Here is a 14650-nt window from a genome sequence, read left to right on the forward strand (position 1 = left end):
GATGATTCATCGGGGGTTGTTTTCACCCTCCACTTCCTGATGAGTGAGAGCTTGCCTTACAACGTCCCCTCGGGTCTGGAATACAGGCCCCGGTGTCGGTGGACAAAGGGTCTCTTCAGATAGGAACCCAAGAACTCTGCAGTGATCTGGTTGCCAGTGATCCCTGTTGTGCCCTGGGTGTGCTGCCACCGCCGCTGCTCTGCTGAGAGGTGTTGACAGATGGCCAGGTGAAAGCACAGCAGCTGACTGTAACGTTTTCCAGAGTGGAACCAAAAACGGGCCCTGGGCCGCTGCTAATGGAGTGCCAAATACCAGCAGTCGGAGTTTTGCAGCGAGGGGAGAGATGAAAGACAGCCATTTATCACGGCAGATGAGGAAGCAGATCTGCTTCGGGAGATTTTTGCCCGAAGCCAAAAACACAGCTCTGCACCTGTAGCTTGTTATTAGTAGGGATTTGAGATAGGGAGAAGAGCTGTTTTCAGACGACGGGTTTGTGTGTTTTTGTAGCGTAATGTTACGGCCTCGCCTGGAATAGTGTTGAAATGTGGCTGTGTTAACGTAATTGTCTGTGTGTTAGGAAATCTATTCATACGCTTTATTAAATTTGGTTCAGGGACAACAATATGTCAGTTAGTAAAAAGCACTGACGCTTAACCAGTTCAAACACATGGTGCTAAACATCCATATGACACAGTGTTGGACAGACAGGAATCTGTACATTTCATTCCTTGCAATGAATTAAAAAAAAAAAAAGGTAGATTTTTCCCGACTTTCTTTCTGACTCGTAGAGGAGAGGGCAAGCTTAAGAGCTGTCCAGCTTTGTCTAATCGCCTTACTTGTCTCGGCTCATATTCATGACTTGGAAAAAGTAAATCCTGGCTGATTCCTGAGGCTGTGGGTTGGGAGGCTAAACTTGACGCAGTCTGGATTTTCTATTAGCCATTTTTATGTTCCAAAGGAAGAACTGAGAGGAGCAGGAGGACCAAGAGAAACACTGGATTCAAGAGCTTTTGCTTCGGTTTTAGTTCATGTATGTCAATGGTCTTTAAGCTCTAATGCTTTAATCCACATCAGTCTTTGCTGATGTCTTTTTAAAGAAGAGTCAAAAGAGAGAATGTAAGGCCTTTGATGTTCTGTGTTTCATACGCATCAAACACTGCTCGTTTGGAGACCGGTGTTGAAGCATAACGTTGTTAAACGGCTCAGGATTGTTCTCATGAGCTTGAATAAAGATGAAACTCTTTCAATAACACTATACCCTCTGTCTGTCTGTCTGTCTGTCTGTCTGTCTGTCCGTCTGTCTGTCTGTCTGTCTGCCTGTCTGTCTGTCTGTCTGTCACAGGAAGTTCACTTTTAGCCTGAAGGACAAAGTCAAAGTTGTCCACAAATGTGTGGCAACTTCTTCACCATTCATTAAACCCTATTATTCGTTCTTCTCCCCCAGGTCCCCCCGGGGCCCCAGGTGGGGTGAGAGTGGTGAACAAAGCTGAAAAGACTGTAACATTGCAGTGGAGCCGTGGAGCAGACAACCACAGCCCCATCTCTAAATATACCATCCAGTACAGGGACTCCTTCTCAAAGGATGTTTGGATGAACGCCAGCACATGTGAGAACTGCGGCACACTAGTTGGTCAAATAAACACTGCTACCTTGATGCTAAGCTAGCTGTGGTCTCTCTTAAAGATGGCTAAAATATCATTGAGTTATGCCTCAATGACTTAAGATATAGGAACGTGTATATATAAAGTGAAATCTGTGCTTTTCCCTCTAGCCCCCGCGGATGTAGAGGGGAATGCAGAGATGGCCATCGTGGTGGATTTGATCCCCTGGGTAGAATATGAGTTCAGAGTGATCGCCACCAACACTCTGGGGACAGGAGAGCCAAGCAGCCCGTCACCTAAAGACAGAACCCTGGCAGCGGGTAAGATCATGTCCTCACTTTGGCCTTGCATTCGGTACACAAGGCTTACGGTATGAAGACTCGGAGTCAGCAGAAATCCCAGCAATCTGAACTTCCTACAGCAGGAGCTCGCTGCCAAACTCGCCACACAAACCTCTACAAATGAGCACTTTGCTGAAACGTTATACTGAAATTCAATTATAAATGGAAATCGCAGGCCTACAGTGACCTTTAAAAAAAAAAAAAATAACCATCAATTGAGAGTGAGCCGCCAGAGTCGAAGCAAAACAAGAGAACGTTTGTCTGTCTGACTCTTTCAGTTTTCACTGACATTAAGGTGTTGCAGTTGGCACAGGCCAGACATCAGTATTGTATTTGCAGAGGAAGGATGTTTCAGCACTGCTGCCAGGGATAGGTTACAGCCTGTGTGGACTGGGGTTTATGTGGATTCTTAGCATGTGGGCTCATAATGTTGGTGCTGCTGTCTCATTGTAGTTCCTGTGGTGGCGCCCTCGGACGTCGGTGGCGGTGGAGGGACCAGCAGAGAGCTGACCATCACGTGGACGGTAGGTTTTGGACATTCCACTGGCTGCAGGGCTCATATTTGAAGCTCACAGGAAGGAGACATTCAGCCAGAGAGTGTTTTTCCAATTTCTAATAATGATAATAACCTTTATTTTTAGAGCGTTGTTCAAAACAAAGTTGTAAAATACTTAACAGGAGTAAAAAAATAACATGCCAGAACAAATGAAATATAAACAGACATGTCATTTTGACAATAAAACTGAGGGAGAATGCACACCTAGTCCATGGAGGTGTTGGCTCGCAGGCAGACGGACGTACGTACTCATTATTTATTTCAACTTTGATCTCTGTTTTGGAGAAACAGCCTTTTCAGCCCCATCATTTTGACGATACAAATAAAAAGCAGTCTATGAATTGAAAGGAAGCCAATCATTTCCAGATGCAAGTTTGGAAGACAACAATGTAGTACATCCACTGATCAAACATGACGGAGAACTGTCAGACAGAACACACGGAGAACCTGACGCAGAAAACCTTATTCTTTATAAGAAACAATACAATCACTATCAACAAAAATCAATGACGGCACCGAATCATTATCCTCTATTTCCATGCTGCAGCTGTTGATAAATTGGTACTCACGGGGTAAATTGCCTTTTACTTGGTTGATGCTTTGGCTTTTTCGCTTCCTGAGAAGGATGCAGGAGGATTAGACGATGCGTTTAGAAGTATGTTAGCAGTGGCTAATGCAGGCGTGTCTTACTGGACATATGATGTGAGAATAAAGCCAGAGTGCCAACAAAGGAAATGAGGCGTGAGGACACGAGAGAGAGACGAGCCAGCAAATGTCCCAACTATTTGTATAGCACTGCGTGGGATGTAAGCACAATCTGATCGGTTAATCCTCGTTCACAGCGCAGGCATAAGTGGATGATGTTTGATATTCATAGTGCAAGCTCTTGACAGGATTGAGTTTAATTCCCACTAGGGGCATGCAGACTTGAGCGTGTGTGTTGGATAAAACATTTGCAACGTTAAAGTAATGTGTGATGTTTCTTTCATCAGCCCGTACAGCCACAGTACTACTACGGGCCTCATCTCGGCTACATCGTGGCCTACAAAGCGGTAGGCGAAAAAGAGTGGAGGAAGCTGGTGATATCTGACCCCCAGACAAGGCGCTATGTCCAGAAAGACTCCATTCTTCCAATGAAGGAGTTTGAAGTGAAAATCAAGGCGGTCAACAGCGAAGGAGAGGGACCCTACAGCCTGACGGCCTCCATTTTTTCCGCGCAGGACGGTAAGGACAGAAGAGATCTACGGCTCTCGATGCTGGGGCACGGTACGCTCCGAACTGATCTCGATAAGATGTCACAGATCAACCTGCTTCACAGAGAATGAGGAATTCTTCAATATGCCAACACTCTGCTATTTCAATCTGTCAGTGTCAGCTACTTCTCAGTGGAGAAGGACTCATTTAATAGACGTTCTCATGTATAGTGGTGAGGAATTTTAATACCCCTTGAAAGTGAACCCATCTTCCCCTCTCTCCGTCGTTCCTTGCGGGGGATTACCATGATCTGTGTAGCGTGAACCAGAAAGCTGATAATTCGCCCAAGGATGCAAAGCATTTAGCCCAGTTATTAACTTCCACTGACAGACAGTTGAGATAACCACTGGCAACCCTAGACACGATGGGTTACAGAGATGCCCCATTGCCATGGTAACCCACGTTGGAAACGCTTGCCGTGATTTTTGGCTTCAAAAGCGCTCTACATCCAGGGGCCATTTGTATTTGTTTGCATGCTTTTGTGCATTTTTCTTTCTGAGTGCAACACAATGACATGTATGTATGTGACGGGGTTGGTGGTTCAAGGCCCAGATCGGCAATTAAACATTCAAGGACATTCTCCTGGCAGGGGGAGCTTACACATAGTGTATAACTGCCCCATAAATCACAGAAAAGTGTCAGGGTGCCCAATGGAGGAATGCGGGCCAGGAGAGATTTCTATCACTTCCATTGTATGTTTTAGTGATTAATTCACATTATTAAGATGACGCTTGTGCACCACTGAAAGAAAAATGGCATTAATGAGGCCAATAGATGAAAGGAACACTAGATAATGTATGTTCAGAGTAATGGCTCCATTAGTGCATAAATGTGTTCATACATATACAATATGGCACATTGGAGTGTTGTGTGTGCAACATAAAGATTACCTTTAAAGGACTCGTCCCTGAAAAGAGTTCTCTTACTGTAACCTATTTACTAAACTGTCTTCTGTCTCTCCGAAGCTCCATCTGAAGCTCCTGCTAGTGTTGACGGCAAAGCTCTCTCCGCCACAGAAGCCACCGTTTGGTGGCTGCCTCTTCCACAGAGCAACATAGACGGATACCAGGTTAGAAGAACATTTTAATAAATAAACAAATAAAAATAGGGGAAACATCTACTCCGGCTTGGCTTTTGCAGCTAAAATTGTGTCATCGCAATTTGGTATAAACTATGTACACACAGCTGGAAACGATTACAGTCAACGTCACTGGAATCTCTTAATATTTGTCTTTGAAAAGCCATATTTGAAAGTATTGCTTTAAACATGTTTTTTTTTTTTTGTAGTTACACATATTTTATTTATAACATTTATAACAATTTATGAAGTATAATATAGAGCATTTTTTCCAGCTCATTTTAGTTTAAGTAAGTACACTCTTACTATCTTAATTTTACTTATTTACGTTGCTTTATGTGACATTTTCCCTTTCGCCATGTTATAAATGAGTTCTTATGAGTGCAGTAACACCAAGCTGGTGTTAAATCCTGGTTATGTCACCTCTGTCCCTCTCTGCCCCAGGTGAAGTACTGGAGGAACCAGGAGGACAGTGAGGGGGGTGCCCAGAGGATGGTGGTGCCCGGCAGTGAGAACCACACCAGGCTGGAGGGCATGAAGCCAGACTCCCACTACCTTCTTGAGGTCCGGGGCTACAACTCTGCAGGATACGGACCAGCCAGCGAACACCTCCATATCCACACCAAGAGACCCCGTATGTTGTACTTCGAAGCAGTTTAGTAAATGGAACTCAACAACATGTATCACATTGTACAGTCCTAATCAATAAGAACATGTGTCATTTGGCTACCATTGTTATTCAGTCCCCTTTTTGTGTCTTTCAACAGCTCCAAGTCGAGCCCCCAAAATAATTGGCAACAAGTTAAAAGGCCAGTTAATACATATTGCCTGGGAACACGTGGTACCATTAGCTAACGAGGCATCAATAGATGGTTACAAAGTGAGTACAGACTTTTCTACAGATTATTATCTCCCTGAAGTGAAGCGGGAGATGCTGGGCACCTTACATTTCTCATACATGTGAATGTGTGTATACCTAGGTGCTGTGCACGGAGCAGGGCCACTCCACAGGCACTCTGTACACAACCAGCAGGCGGTACATAGACCTTCCCCTGTCGCCTACGGGGAACTACGTGGTGGAGATCCGAGCCCACTCCGAGGGGGGAGACGGCGCTGTGGCACGAACCAGGATCACAGGTAACACCAGGATGCCGACATTTACTTCTCCCCTTCATTCCCAATTCTGAATAATGCAGTAGAATGTAGTATTATGACAACATTCATGATCTTTGTTCCTTGCCATTGCAATGTAACTTCCTGTTCACCCTCTATATACAAAGAACACCTCAGATGTTTGACAATAAAGGTGTTTTAGAGCTCAAGATGTATTACTTTAATTCTGTTTTCTGTTCGATGAACACTGACATTACATGTAGTATGTTTTCACCCAGGTTTAGTTTCATCTGTGGAACAAGAATGAAGAGAGTGTTCAGTTATCCTATTCAGTTTTTTAAAAACATAGTGCTGTGGAGACACTCTGTGACAGTTCTTCCCTGGCCTGTCATTTAATAGTGAGATTATTCAAGGTTCAAAGTTGTCGGGGGGTTATCATTCGTCACAGCTAGAGGGTTCCCATGGGCCAGAGCAGGGCTGACACTCCGGGTTTGATACCTTAGATTGGAGGGCTAAGATGAGAAACTTTACGGTCCGTGACTAAAGCCTTGATAGCCCCCTGAATTGATCGGCTCACTGGCTGATGGACTGACAGGTCCACCGACTGGATAGAGGAGGCCTTAAGCCTCTGTAATTGATCTTGATGAGCAGAGGAAACCCCTCCTGTGGTTTCCCTTATCCCTTATCGCTCACTCCAGACCCATCTGACAGCTTGATTTCACAGACCCGGGAATTTAAGCCGTGGGGGATTTCAAATGCACGGCGTTGACAAATGGAGGGCCATTTAAGGTGATCTCCACACAGATTAGGTATAATATCACACTTCACACACCAAACATGCTTTTTTGTTTGATGGATGAGAGCTGGACACTCGGAGGGGATGTATATTTTCCCCCCTCAAATCAGCAGCAAATGTGATTGTTGTAGGTCCAGGAATCTTTGGAGTAAAAACTGACGTACCTTCATCTCTGTGTGTCTCTCAGGTGGAGGTGTCATGTCCGCCCTGTCTCTCAGCGTACTCCCCCTGCTCCTGGTGGCTCTCCTCTGCCTGAACCTCTGAATGTAGCGCCATCTTTGTCTTCACCTCCCGTGAAGGAGACTCTTTATGGTTGACGCCTAAAAGGACTTCAGGACTCTTTCCATAATGTTTCGGTTCCACCCCGTAACCCGGGACGTCATATTCCGACTCTTCCCCTCCGGAATATGTTTGTGGAAATAACAGAAATGGAAAAAATTGGAAATGGACAAAGACATCCCTTATTTATCCACAAAAAAAAGCCTCTTTGGAGGAGTGTCAAAAGAGTTCTGTCAACTTTTTAAATATGCCTTATATAAATGACTGCACTTATCTTTCACAATAACTTGTTTTAAAGTAGATGGTGTCTAAAAGCACACTTTAGATTGGCCGTCGGTGACATGAAGCCGACCTTTCTTGCATAGATCAAGTTGCCGTTTGTTCAGAAATGTAGGCTTCATTTGACCTGTGATATTTTAAGAATATTTACCCTACAGTGCATTCCATAGTATAAGGCAAACAAAGTAGCTGTGAAGGATAAGTGTATGAAGTTATAAAAATGTCTTTATGTCTTTCTTTACTTGCAGTTCAGTGGCATTTTCTTCTATTTTGTTTTTAAAATGAAGCAAACCCCTTTGTTTCAGAGATACAGTCAAAGCAAATCTCATCCCTTCACACTTGATTTTTTATTAACAAACATCCTTGTGGAAGGAACAGTTTATATCATGCTAAAATAATATATTCCATAATTGATATCGTTTTGCTATCTAAAACAAATCATAAGCTGTATTGATGGAATACCACTTTCAAGTTATGTGCATGTTGACACTGTTACATGGAAGGAAAGATTGAAATAGTGTTAAAGTGCTTTGGGAGCTCAGGCCCACGGATCCACGTTTACAAAGCTGAATGTAAAGCGAATCATAAGAGAAGGAAATGAACTGAACAACATATCAGACGGTGTTTCGAGTGTTTCAGACCGCAGCAAACACGGTGTGACGGTGGTTAATTTGATTGCTCGCCACATCTGGTTAGATTTGCACAACCCTGCAGCGATCAAGGCTTTGCCACAACATCTGGGTCATTGTTGAACTAAACATAAACTAAAAAAGAAAAGAAAAGAAGAGCAGCTTTTTGTTTTGACTGTATCATTAGGACCTCAGTGGTACCAGTTGGTGCTTTGTAAAGAATGTTGGCATTTGACTTCGGTGTAAACATTTTCATTTCATCTCACTCGTCGATGGCTTCGTGTGAGAGTCACTATTAACGGTTACAGCGGACGGTAGCGACGCTCATGCCCTCCAATAATTGTGCAATGTACGATCCATCCGTGGCTACTTTATATTTTCTAATAAGACAACTTGCCTAGCTCCTGTAACAGCGATCTAATTTCATCTTTCATTATCTGGCATGAACAGATGATAAGCAAAGCCATCCATGTCAGTGGTAAGAGCCCATCAAAAGCTCATGATGTTGTTTCCGCTGCATATTTTGTTTTTTTTATTAACATGTGATCAGAGATATATAAACATTATTAACTTGTGTCGGTTTTTTTTTTGTTTGTTTATGAATATTATAATTGTATATCAGGACCCACCTCTAGTTGGACGGTTTAACAGTTTATTTCCCTCGAATGGAGGAGGACATTCATTTCTTGTGTGACCGATGCTATCCGTGCTTCTACATTGTGACTATATCAACATCCACCACAAAGTGCTTTTCCCAGTTTTCCTTCATGCGACAAATCATGAAAAAAAGAAAAAGAAAAAAAGAGTTGCCAAATGCATGAATGCCTTGAACTTTGACGTTTTGGACGGAACGGCGGCTCTACATTATAACATGCATGACATCGGAGACGAAGCGGTGCGTTACTTTGCAACAAATCGACATCATAGCAACTTATCAACCTCTCGGCTTCATATGAAACGCATTCCATTCCTGAGTGACATCCCTTTACGTCAGAGACAGCGTAGCCCAACATGTGCATTAGCTGCTGAGCTGCGTTAAGCCGGCCGTCCCATATGAGGTCATGGGGGAGAGAATATTTAGGGAGATAATGTTCAAACTGACTAAAGGAATCTCACTCATTCAAGGTCAGAAATGGGTCCTGCAGTCTCGCACCCATGATGGTGGGGATTTGATAGCATCAACAGTGGCAGTGGCAGCTTTTTGTTGGCTGTTTGCTGGAAGTTCAGTGCTTCGCTGGACGTTGTGAGGGATGAAACTGGAACCTCTCATTGGCTGGACAAGGAACAATAAAGTGTAGTTAACTATTAAAGTGCTCTGGTGTTTTCTGTGTTGTCTGATGTGAGTACTATACAATGTGAGTTAACTGGAAGCCTGAGTGTTCTGGTTTGAGTCGGGTTAACGGTCCATGGTGGAAGAAGTAGCAATAAAACAATGTAAAAATACTCAATTACATTTAGAATATTAAAGTCAAAGTCTATTTATAAGGATATGGGTTGGGTGTCATTGGGGTACCATTAGTGATTAAGTATCATCATTATACCCAATGGCTCCTTACAAAGGAGGAAATATGCAACAGAAACATTGTCCCTATTCTCATTATTAAGTCTGTATTAATAGAAAGCGATACCCAGTAATTAGCTTTCTTAACCCTCATCCTACCAACACATTCATACAAAGACAACCAACCAGGGACCCCAAGAGTAAACTATATGAAAAAACCTTCAGTATAAATGTTAATTTCTTCTCAAAACATTTTAGTTATGTAATTAATATCATCTAAAGAAAAGAAAACAATTGTTTTCAAAGGGACATTAAAGTTAATTTACATATTGTGTAAATAGAAAACAGATCACATGAGGAAAGTCTCCTTCAAAAAGATGTGTGTAACTTTAAATTAGGACTCAGCAACTCTATTCTATTGTATCGATCAAAACTGCATAGGATGCAATTGGGTGCTTTTGATGTGAGCCAATACATTTGTATTTTTAAAAAGCATGAATTAAAACAGAAACAAAGCAATGATGTTAAGTCATTAGGAGCAAATTGATTGAGGAATTGAAAAAAAACTTATATATATAAAACGACATGAATAAAACATACTTCTGGAGTCTACGGGGACCCCAGTTGGAAGGATGAGGATTAAATGGGACATATGAAATAATCATTCTTTCAGTGCTTGAAACATTTGAGTATCTGGAGTGACTGCCAACCTATAAATGTTGAAATAAGACATCCTGGTCAGTTTTTGTGGGCTGCTCGGACCAGAAAACATGTGATTCAACAAGCCATTCGTATTCAGATCATGGAAATACAATCTCACCGCAAGGAAACCTTCAGTAATATCGCATGATCTTTATCACCAGATATAGTTGAGGTCCAAAGTTCATTCTTGACCTCGGAAACAGCAGCGGGGGGAAAAAAAAATCACCTCACAGTCTATTGAATAGCTGGTCTGGAGATTTCAATCACATCCCATGATCTTTATCAAATGAATGGCACTGAATGAAGATTGTGAAGGACAAATGGCTGCTAAAGTCCCAGTTAAAAGCTCTACTTCCCAGTCAGTCAGTCAGCCTGAATGAATTATGAATTGAGTCTGAAATATTGATGTTATTGCTACATTGGAAGTCCATCCATGTAAGCCAAAGCAATGCAGACACCTCAGGAGAATGTTCCCAGATCGGCATGTCCACAGTTTCACTTAAAACACACGAGGCAAAATGTGTCAAAGCTGTAAGAGATGCTATCAAATCCAGACAGATTCTGTGCTCGGGTCAGACAGCTGGTGGTCTCCGGTGCTTTCCACACTGCTCTTAGATGTGCCGCCGTGCCCGAGGTGGATTCAAATAAAACAAAAGTCTGCAAAAAAGAAACTTTGAAGAAAAATCAATTGTGTCCATAGTCATTGCTGCCTTGGGATTAAAGTATAAATCTGAAACTAGAATCTAGAGTTTAATTTAGCATTCATGAGCATCTTCCTTTATCAACTCAAGTGTGTGCAGCAAGTGATCGATTTCCCCCTTCTTTTAAAAACCATCACTCCAGAAGAAAGCTGTTTTTTTTTACAAGCAGCGAACATATCGGAGATAGCCTTTCAATCTGTCCTCTATTACAGATAAGGCCAACTCTGCCATTGTCTTGTTTTTTTAAGGCAGAAACAGCTGCTGGAGTTTGGTCTCCTATCAGGTATCCCAGCAGATGAAAAGTAGATTGATATCACTTCTCTTCATGGATTCGGTCAGACCTAATCAGATTTTAGATTCTTATTGAGCTCTGGGTCATCTCTCCGTTTCAATCAGCCGTCTTAATGGTTATTCACTGAAATCAGCTCACAGAGAGAACAAAAGGTGGATTTTGAGAGTTTTTTAGTGGCTTATCGGTCCGAGCACATGGCCTGTGTGATAGGTCTGATCCCAGGTGGCTGTGTAACACTTTCCCCAGAAACACACTCACAGTAACATTGTTACCCAGGCTGGTCCCGTCTCAGTGCACCTACAAATCCCGTCCTCCAGAATTTTAACGTACACGGCTCAGGAAATCAGGCTATTTGCTGACAGCTGATGTAAAACGATTGAATTGAATACCACATTACAAAGTAACATAAGAGCTACTATTTCATTTGCAGTGATTGACGGGAGGAAAAGAAACACACTTCTCTGACCTCCTCGTGCGCGTGTTTTTGCAGACAGGTGTGCACTCCCGGGACAGATCGTGCTATTGTCTTTGTAAATCTACACCTGTGCTTTGACAGCTCAGACAACACAAAGCAGGCTTTAAAGCGGTGCACAGCAGACTAGAACCAGACTGCTGCGCTTTGAGACCTGAAACGCGACGCCCTCGACCGAGATGCCTGCAATATGTCATGCTGTGTCAGGCAGGGAGAGCGGCCCGGACTCATGCAGGGAAGGCTTTATTAGTGAAGGTCTCGGTGCAGCTATCGTGTTACCAGCCGGGGTTTATGTACTGTAGGACCAGCATCCCCTTGAGACACAGTTTCACTAACATGTCATCACTGCAGAAACTCAACCAGAGGTTCACTGAAGTAATGTAATAGGGTTAACGCGAGGCACAATAAAACCCCACTGATAGTGCCAATCCTGGTGCGGCCTGTTACATTTGAAGGCTTTGCTGCCAAGTACACCGTTTGAAAGTATGTCGGAGAATTAGCGGCCTCTACCGGCGAGGATCTATAACGCACATCAAGTGCACAGCCCCAATCAAAGCTGCACAAAACTCAATCAAGCCGCAATAAAACTCAATTAAACTGCGCTAAAACTACTAGAATGTAAATATGACTCTACACTATAGTCAAATACTAGATATTAGTTCATGTGAACAGTCCAGCGACCCCGAGCAGAGAGAGAGAGAGAGAGAGAGAGAGAGCGAGCACAGAAGTGAGTCAGCAGGGTGAAGTTTCCCCCTCAGAGCAACATCTCATCATCACATGTCGTGCGAGAAGTGGCGCAGCCCCTCAGCTGAGCGCGTGCGCGCTGCGCAGACCGGTCAAACTTCTGGTGCGCACTCACGCTCTCATGAGTTCACAACTTTGTCCCGACGTGAAACTTTGTCTGCGCAAACTATGTGCGCCGATTGCCCAACATCTTGCGCGGAGAAGGACCCGACCTGTCAAGTTTCAAACCCGGGCGCGATGGAGTCACAGAGCGAGCCGGAGACGCCGGGTCGTCGCGGTGACGCCGTTTGTCGGAAGGGATGCGGGCTCCCGCTGTCCGGCGAGGACTACGACGACGGGGGACACTGCTGCGTGGACGCGCTCCGCGCGGTCGCCGATGCGCTCGAGGAAAGGAGCGCCGCTTTGGAGCACGAGAGCCGGATGGCGAGGCTCAGGTGGAACCGGAGGGAGCAGTGCCTGTTGGCCCAGGTGTCAACGCTGCAGAACGAGGCCCAGCTGGCGACTCTCAAGTACCAGCGCAGACTGCGCCAGTACATGGTGCACATCAACGGCATCGCGGAGCAGCTCGCTGGGGGCTCCCAGGTGAGAGGGGAGGGGGTCTTCACATGTGGTGCAGCAACTGGAGGCTAATTAGCATGGGGGGTGATTTTTATGGTTTGACTGGGTGTCATACATACAGCAAACACTTGACAGGCTGATAAACTTGAGGCTGATAAAGCTCTGTTTGTTTGGCTGAATTAGAGAGATACGAGAGCAGCTGCTGACACGCAGAGCCAGAAATCTGATAAAGCAACTGAGGGAGAGCCACAGGGGCAGCTCAGAGCACCTGAGGTAAGAACACACACACACACACACACACACACACACACGCACAATATTCATAAACTTTTAGAACACAAATGTGCTCATCCTAAACGCCCCGAGGCAGCAGTCTCCATGTTGTTTTTGTCTGTCACAATCCCTTGTTGGTGAATTGAGACACTGACCAATGCTGTTGTTGATATTCTGGGATTTGGGTGTTTTTAAAAGCAGCCTCTAGTGCACCAGGTTTTAGCCGCTTGGCTGCTCTGTTTCACCTGCTGCCCCGGCTCAGGCCTCATCCTGCTGCCAGACACTCCTTTGTGTAAATGTTGTCTGTGGGATCTGTGTGAAGGGAGTTGGGGACCGACTGACTGAAGATGATCTGTCCTCACACCTTGTTGTTTGTCTTGCTGCGTGGTCTCATTTCTCACAGCGAGTGTTTTTATGAATACCAAGTAGAATATGATATATTTGAGCCTATATATGTATGACTGTTGTCACCAGTGTGTGTTTCTGCCAAGAATCATGGTTGCCTCGGTGCATTGATTTGAGATTCTGACTTCTGTGGAGTAAGCTCTCTAGATTATTTTGTCCACGCTAAATTACTTTCTAAAGTATTGTTAGTCTTTTTCTCAGCTGACTTTAACGTTATTGTCTGGTGTCACACCACATATCTTGGAAAGATTGAAGTCAGAACACTGATACACTTCATTTAGAGTCACTGCATTTAATCTGTAGTCCAGCTTTGGACACTTTGCACGTGCCTACTGGAGCCACGCTGGAATGAGAAATGAAAATCACTGGAGAAGAAAATACTCCCTTTTGGTGTTAACAGCTTGTATTTAATGTTAATCACCGCCTGCTTGCCTCTGCGGTTTAACGCGTGTGATGTATATAATTGATGGGCTAAACTATATGGACACAGTGCGGCTCCTCAATCTTTGTTCTTGCAGGAAATCATTTATTAACCCCCCCTGTGAGGCTGCCAAATCGAATAACGGCCCTTGTTCTAGCAAGCTTCACAAGGTATCCTAAACCCTCCAGCCAGAGACTCTGTTGTCTTTGGGCTTCTGCTGAAGGTGGGTGGGTTTAATTGAGGTGACGGTCCTAGTAAGTATCCCTCTAATTGCCTACAGCGTGCTGCGAGTACAACAGACTCTTCGGATTAATGTGGAAAACTGTTCACTCTCCTCGGCCAGTGTCGGGCAGAAACACAGCAAGCATCTATTTTCAGCTCTTTTCTTTTCTTTTTTTTTTTTTTTTTCTCGTCTAAAATCTCTCCACTCTAATGCCTCTTTAATAGTTTTCTCACTGTGTGTTTTCTTCTTCTGCTTTCCAAATGGATTTTCCGATACTTGAGAGAGCCAGCTTGCAGTTCATCAAACAAAGTTTTACAGTTTAGTGGAAATCCACTTTATTTGCCTCGTGATGGGCTTCATGTCTGCATGGACAATAGAGTTGGATGACTAGTAAACACCCAGCAGTTATGGATCTTCCCGTTGACGGCCCCT

At 44.0% G+C, this 14650-nt stretch overlaps 2 protein-coding genes across 2 annotated transcripts in view; both read left to right on the plus strand.

The window, feature by feature from the left end:
• cntn1a (contactin 1a) overlaps positions 1–8500 on the plus strand; it is a 55048-nt gene extending 46548 nt beyond the window's left edge. Inside the window, exons 16-24 of the mRNA XM_084017909.1 lie at positions 1372–1606; positions 1772–1921; positions 2396–2466; positions 3491–3722; positions 4718–4821; positions 5275–5464; positions 5598–5710; positions 5811–5967; positions 6927–8500. Coding sequence (XP_083874035.1) covers positions 1372–1606; positions 1772–1921; positions 2396–2466; positions 3491–3722; positions 4718–4821; positions 5275–5464; positions 5598–5710; positions 5811–5967; positions 6927–7003 — 1329 coding nt within the window. The 3' untranslated portion in view covers positions 7004–8500. The remainder of the gene's footprint in view (positions 1–1371; positions 1607–1771; positions 1922–2395; positions 2467–3490; positions 3723–4717; positions 4822–5274; positions 5465–5597; positions 5711–5810; positions 5968–6926) is intronic.
• A 3971-nt stretch (positions 8501–12471) lies between these two features.
• The window catches only part of LOC311018703 (PDZ domain-containing RING finger protein 4), a 108274-nt gene continuing 106095 nt past the window's right edge, over positions 12472–14650 (plus strand). Inside the window, exons 1-2 of the mRNA XM_084017743.1 lie at positions 12472–12920; positions 13080–13169. Coding sequence (XP_083873869.1) covers positions 12507–12920; positions 13080–13169 — 504 coding nt within the window. The 5' untranslated portion in view covers positions 12472–12506. The remainder of the gene's footprint in view (positions 12921–13079; positions 13170–14650) is intronic.

This window comes from Eutrigla gurnardus (genome assembly GCF_963514095.1).
Source record: "Eutrigla gurnardus genome assembly, chromosome: 9".
Classification (NCBI taxonomy): domain Eukaryota; kingdom Metazoa; phylum Chordata; class Actinopteri; order Perciformes; family Triglidae; genus Eutrigla; species Eutrigla gurnardus.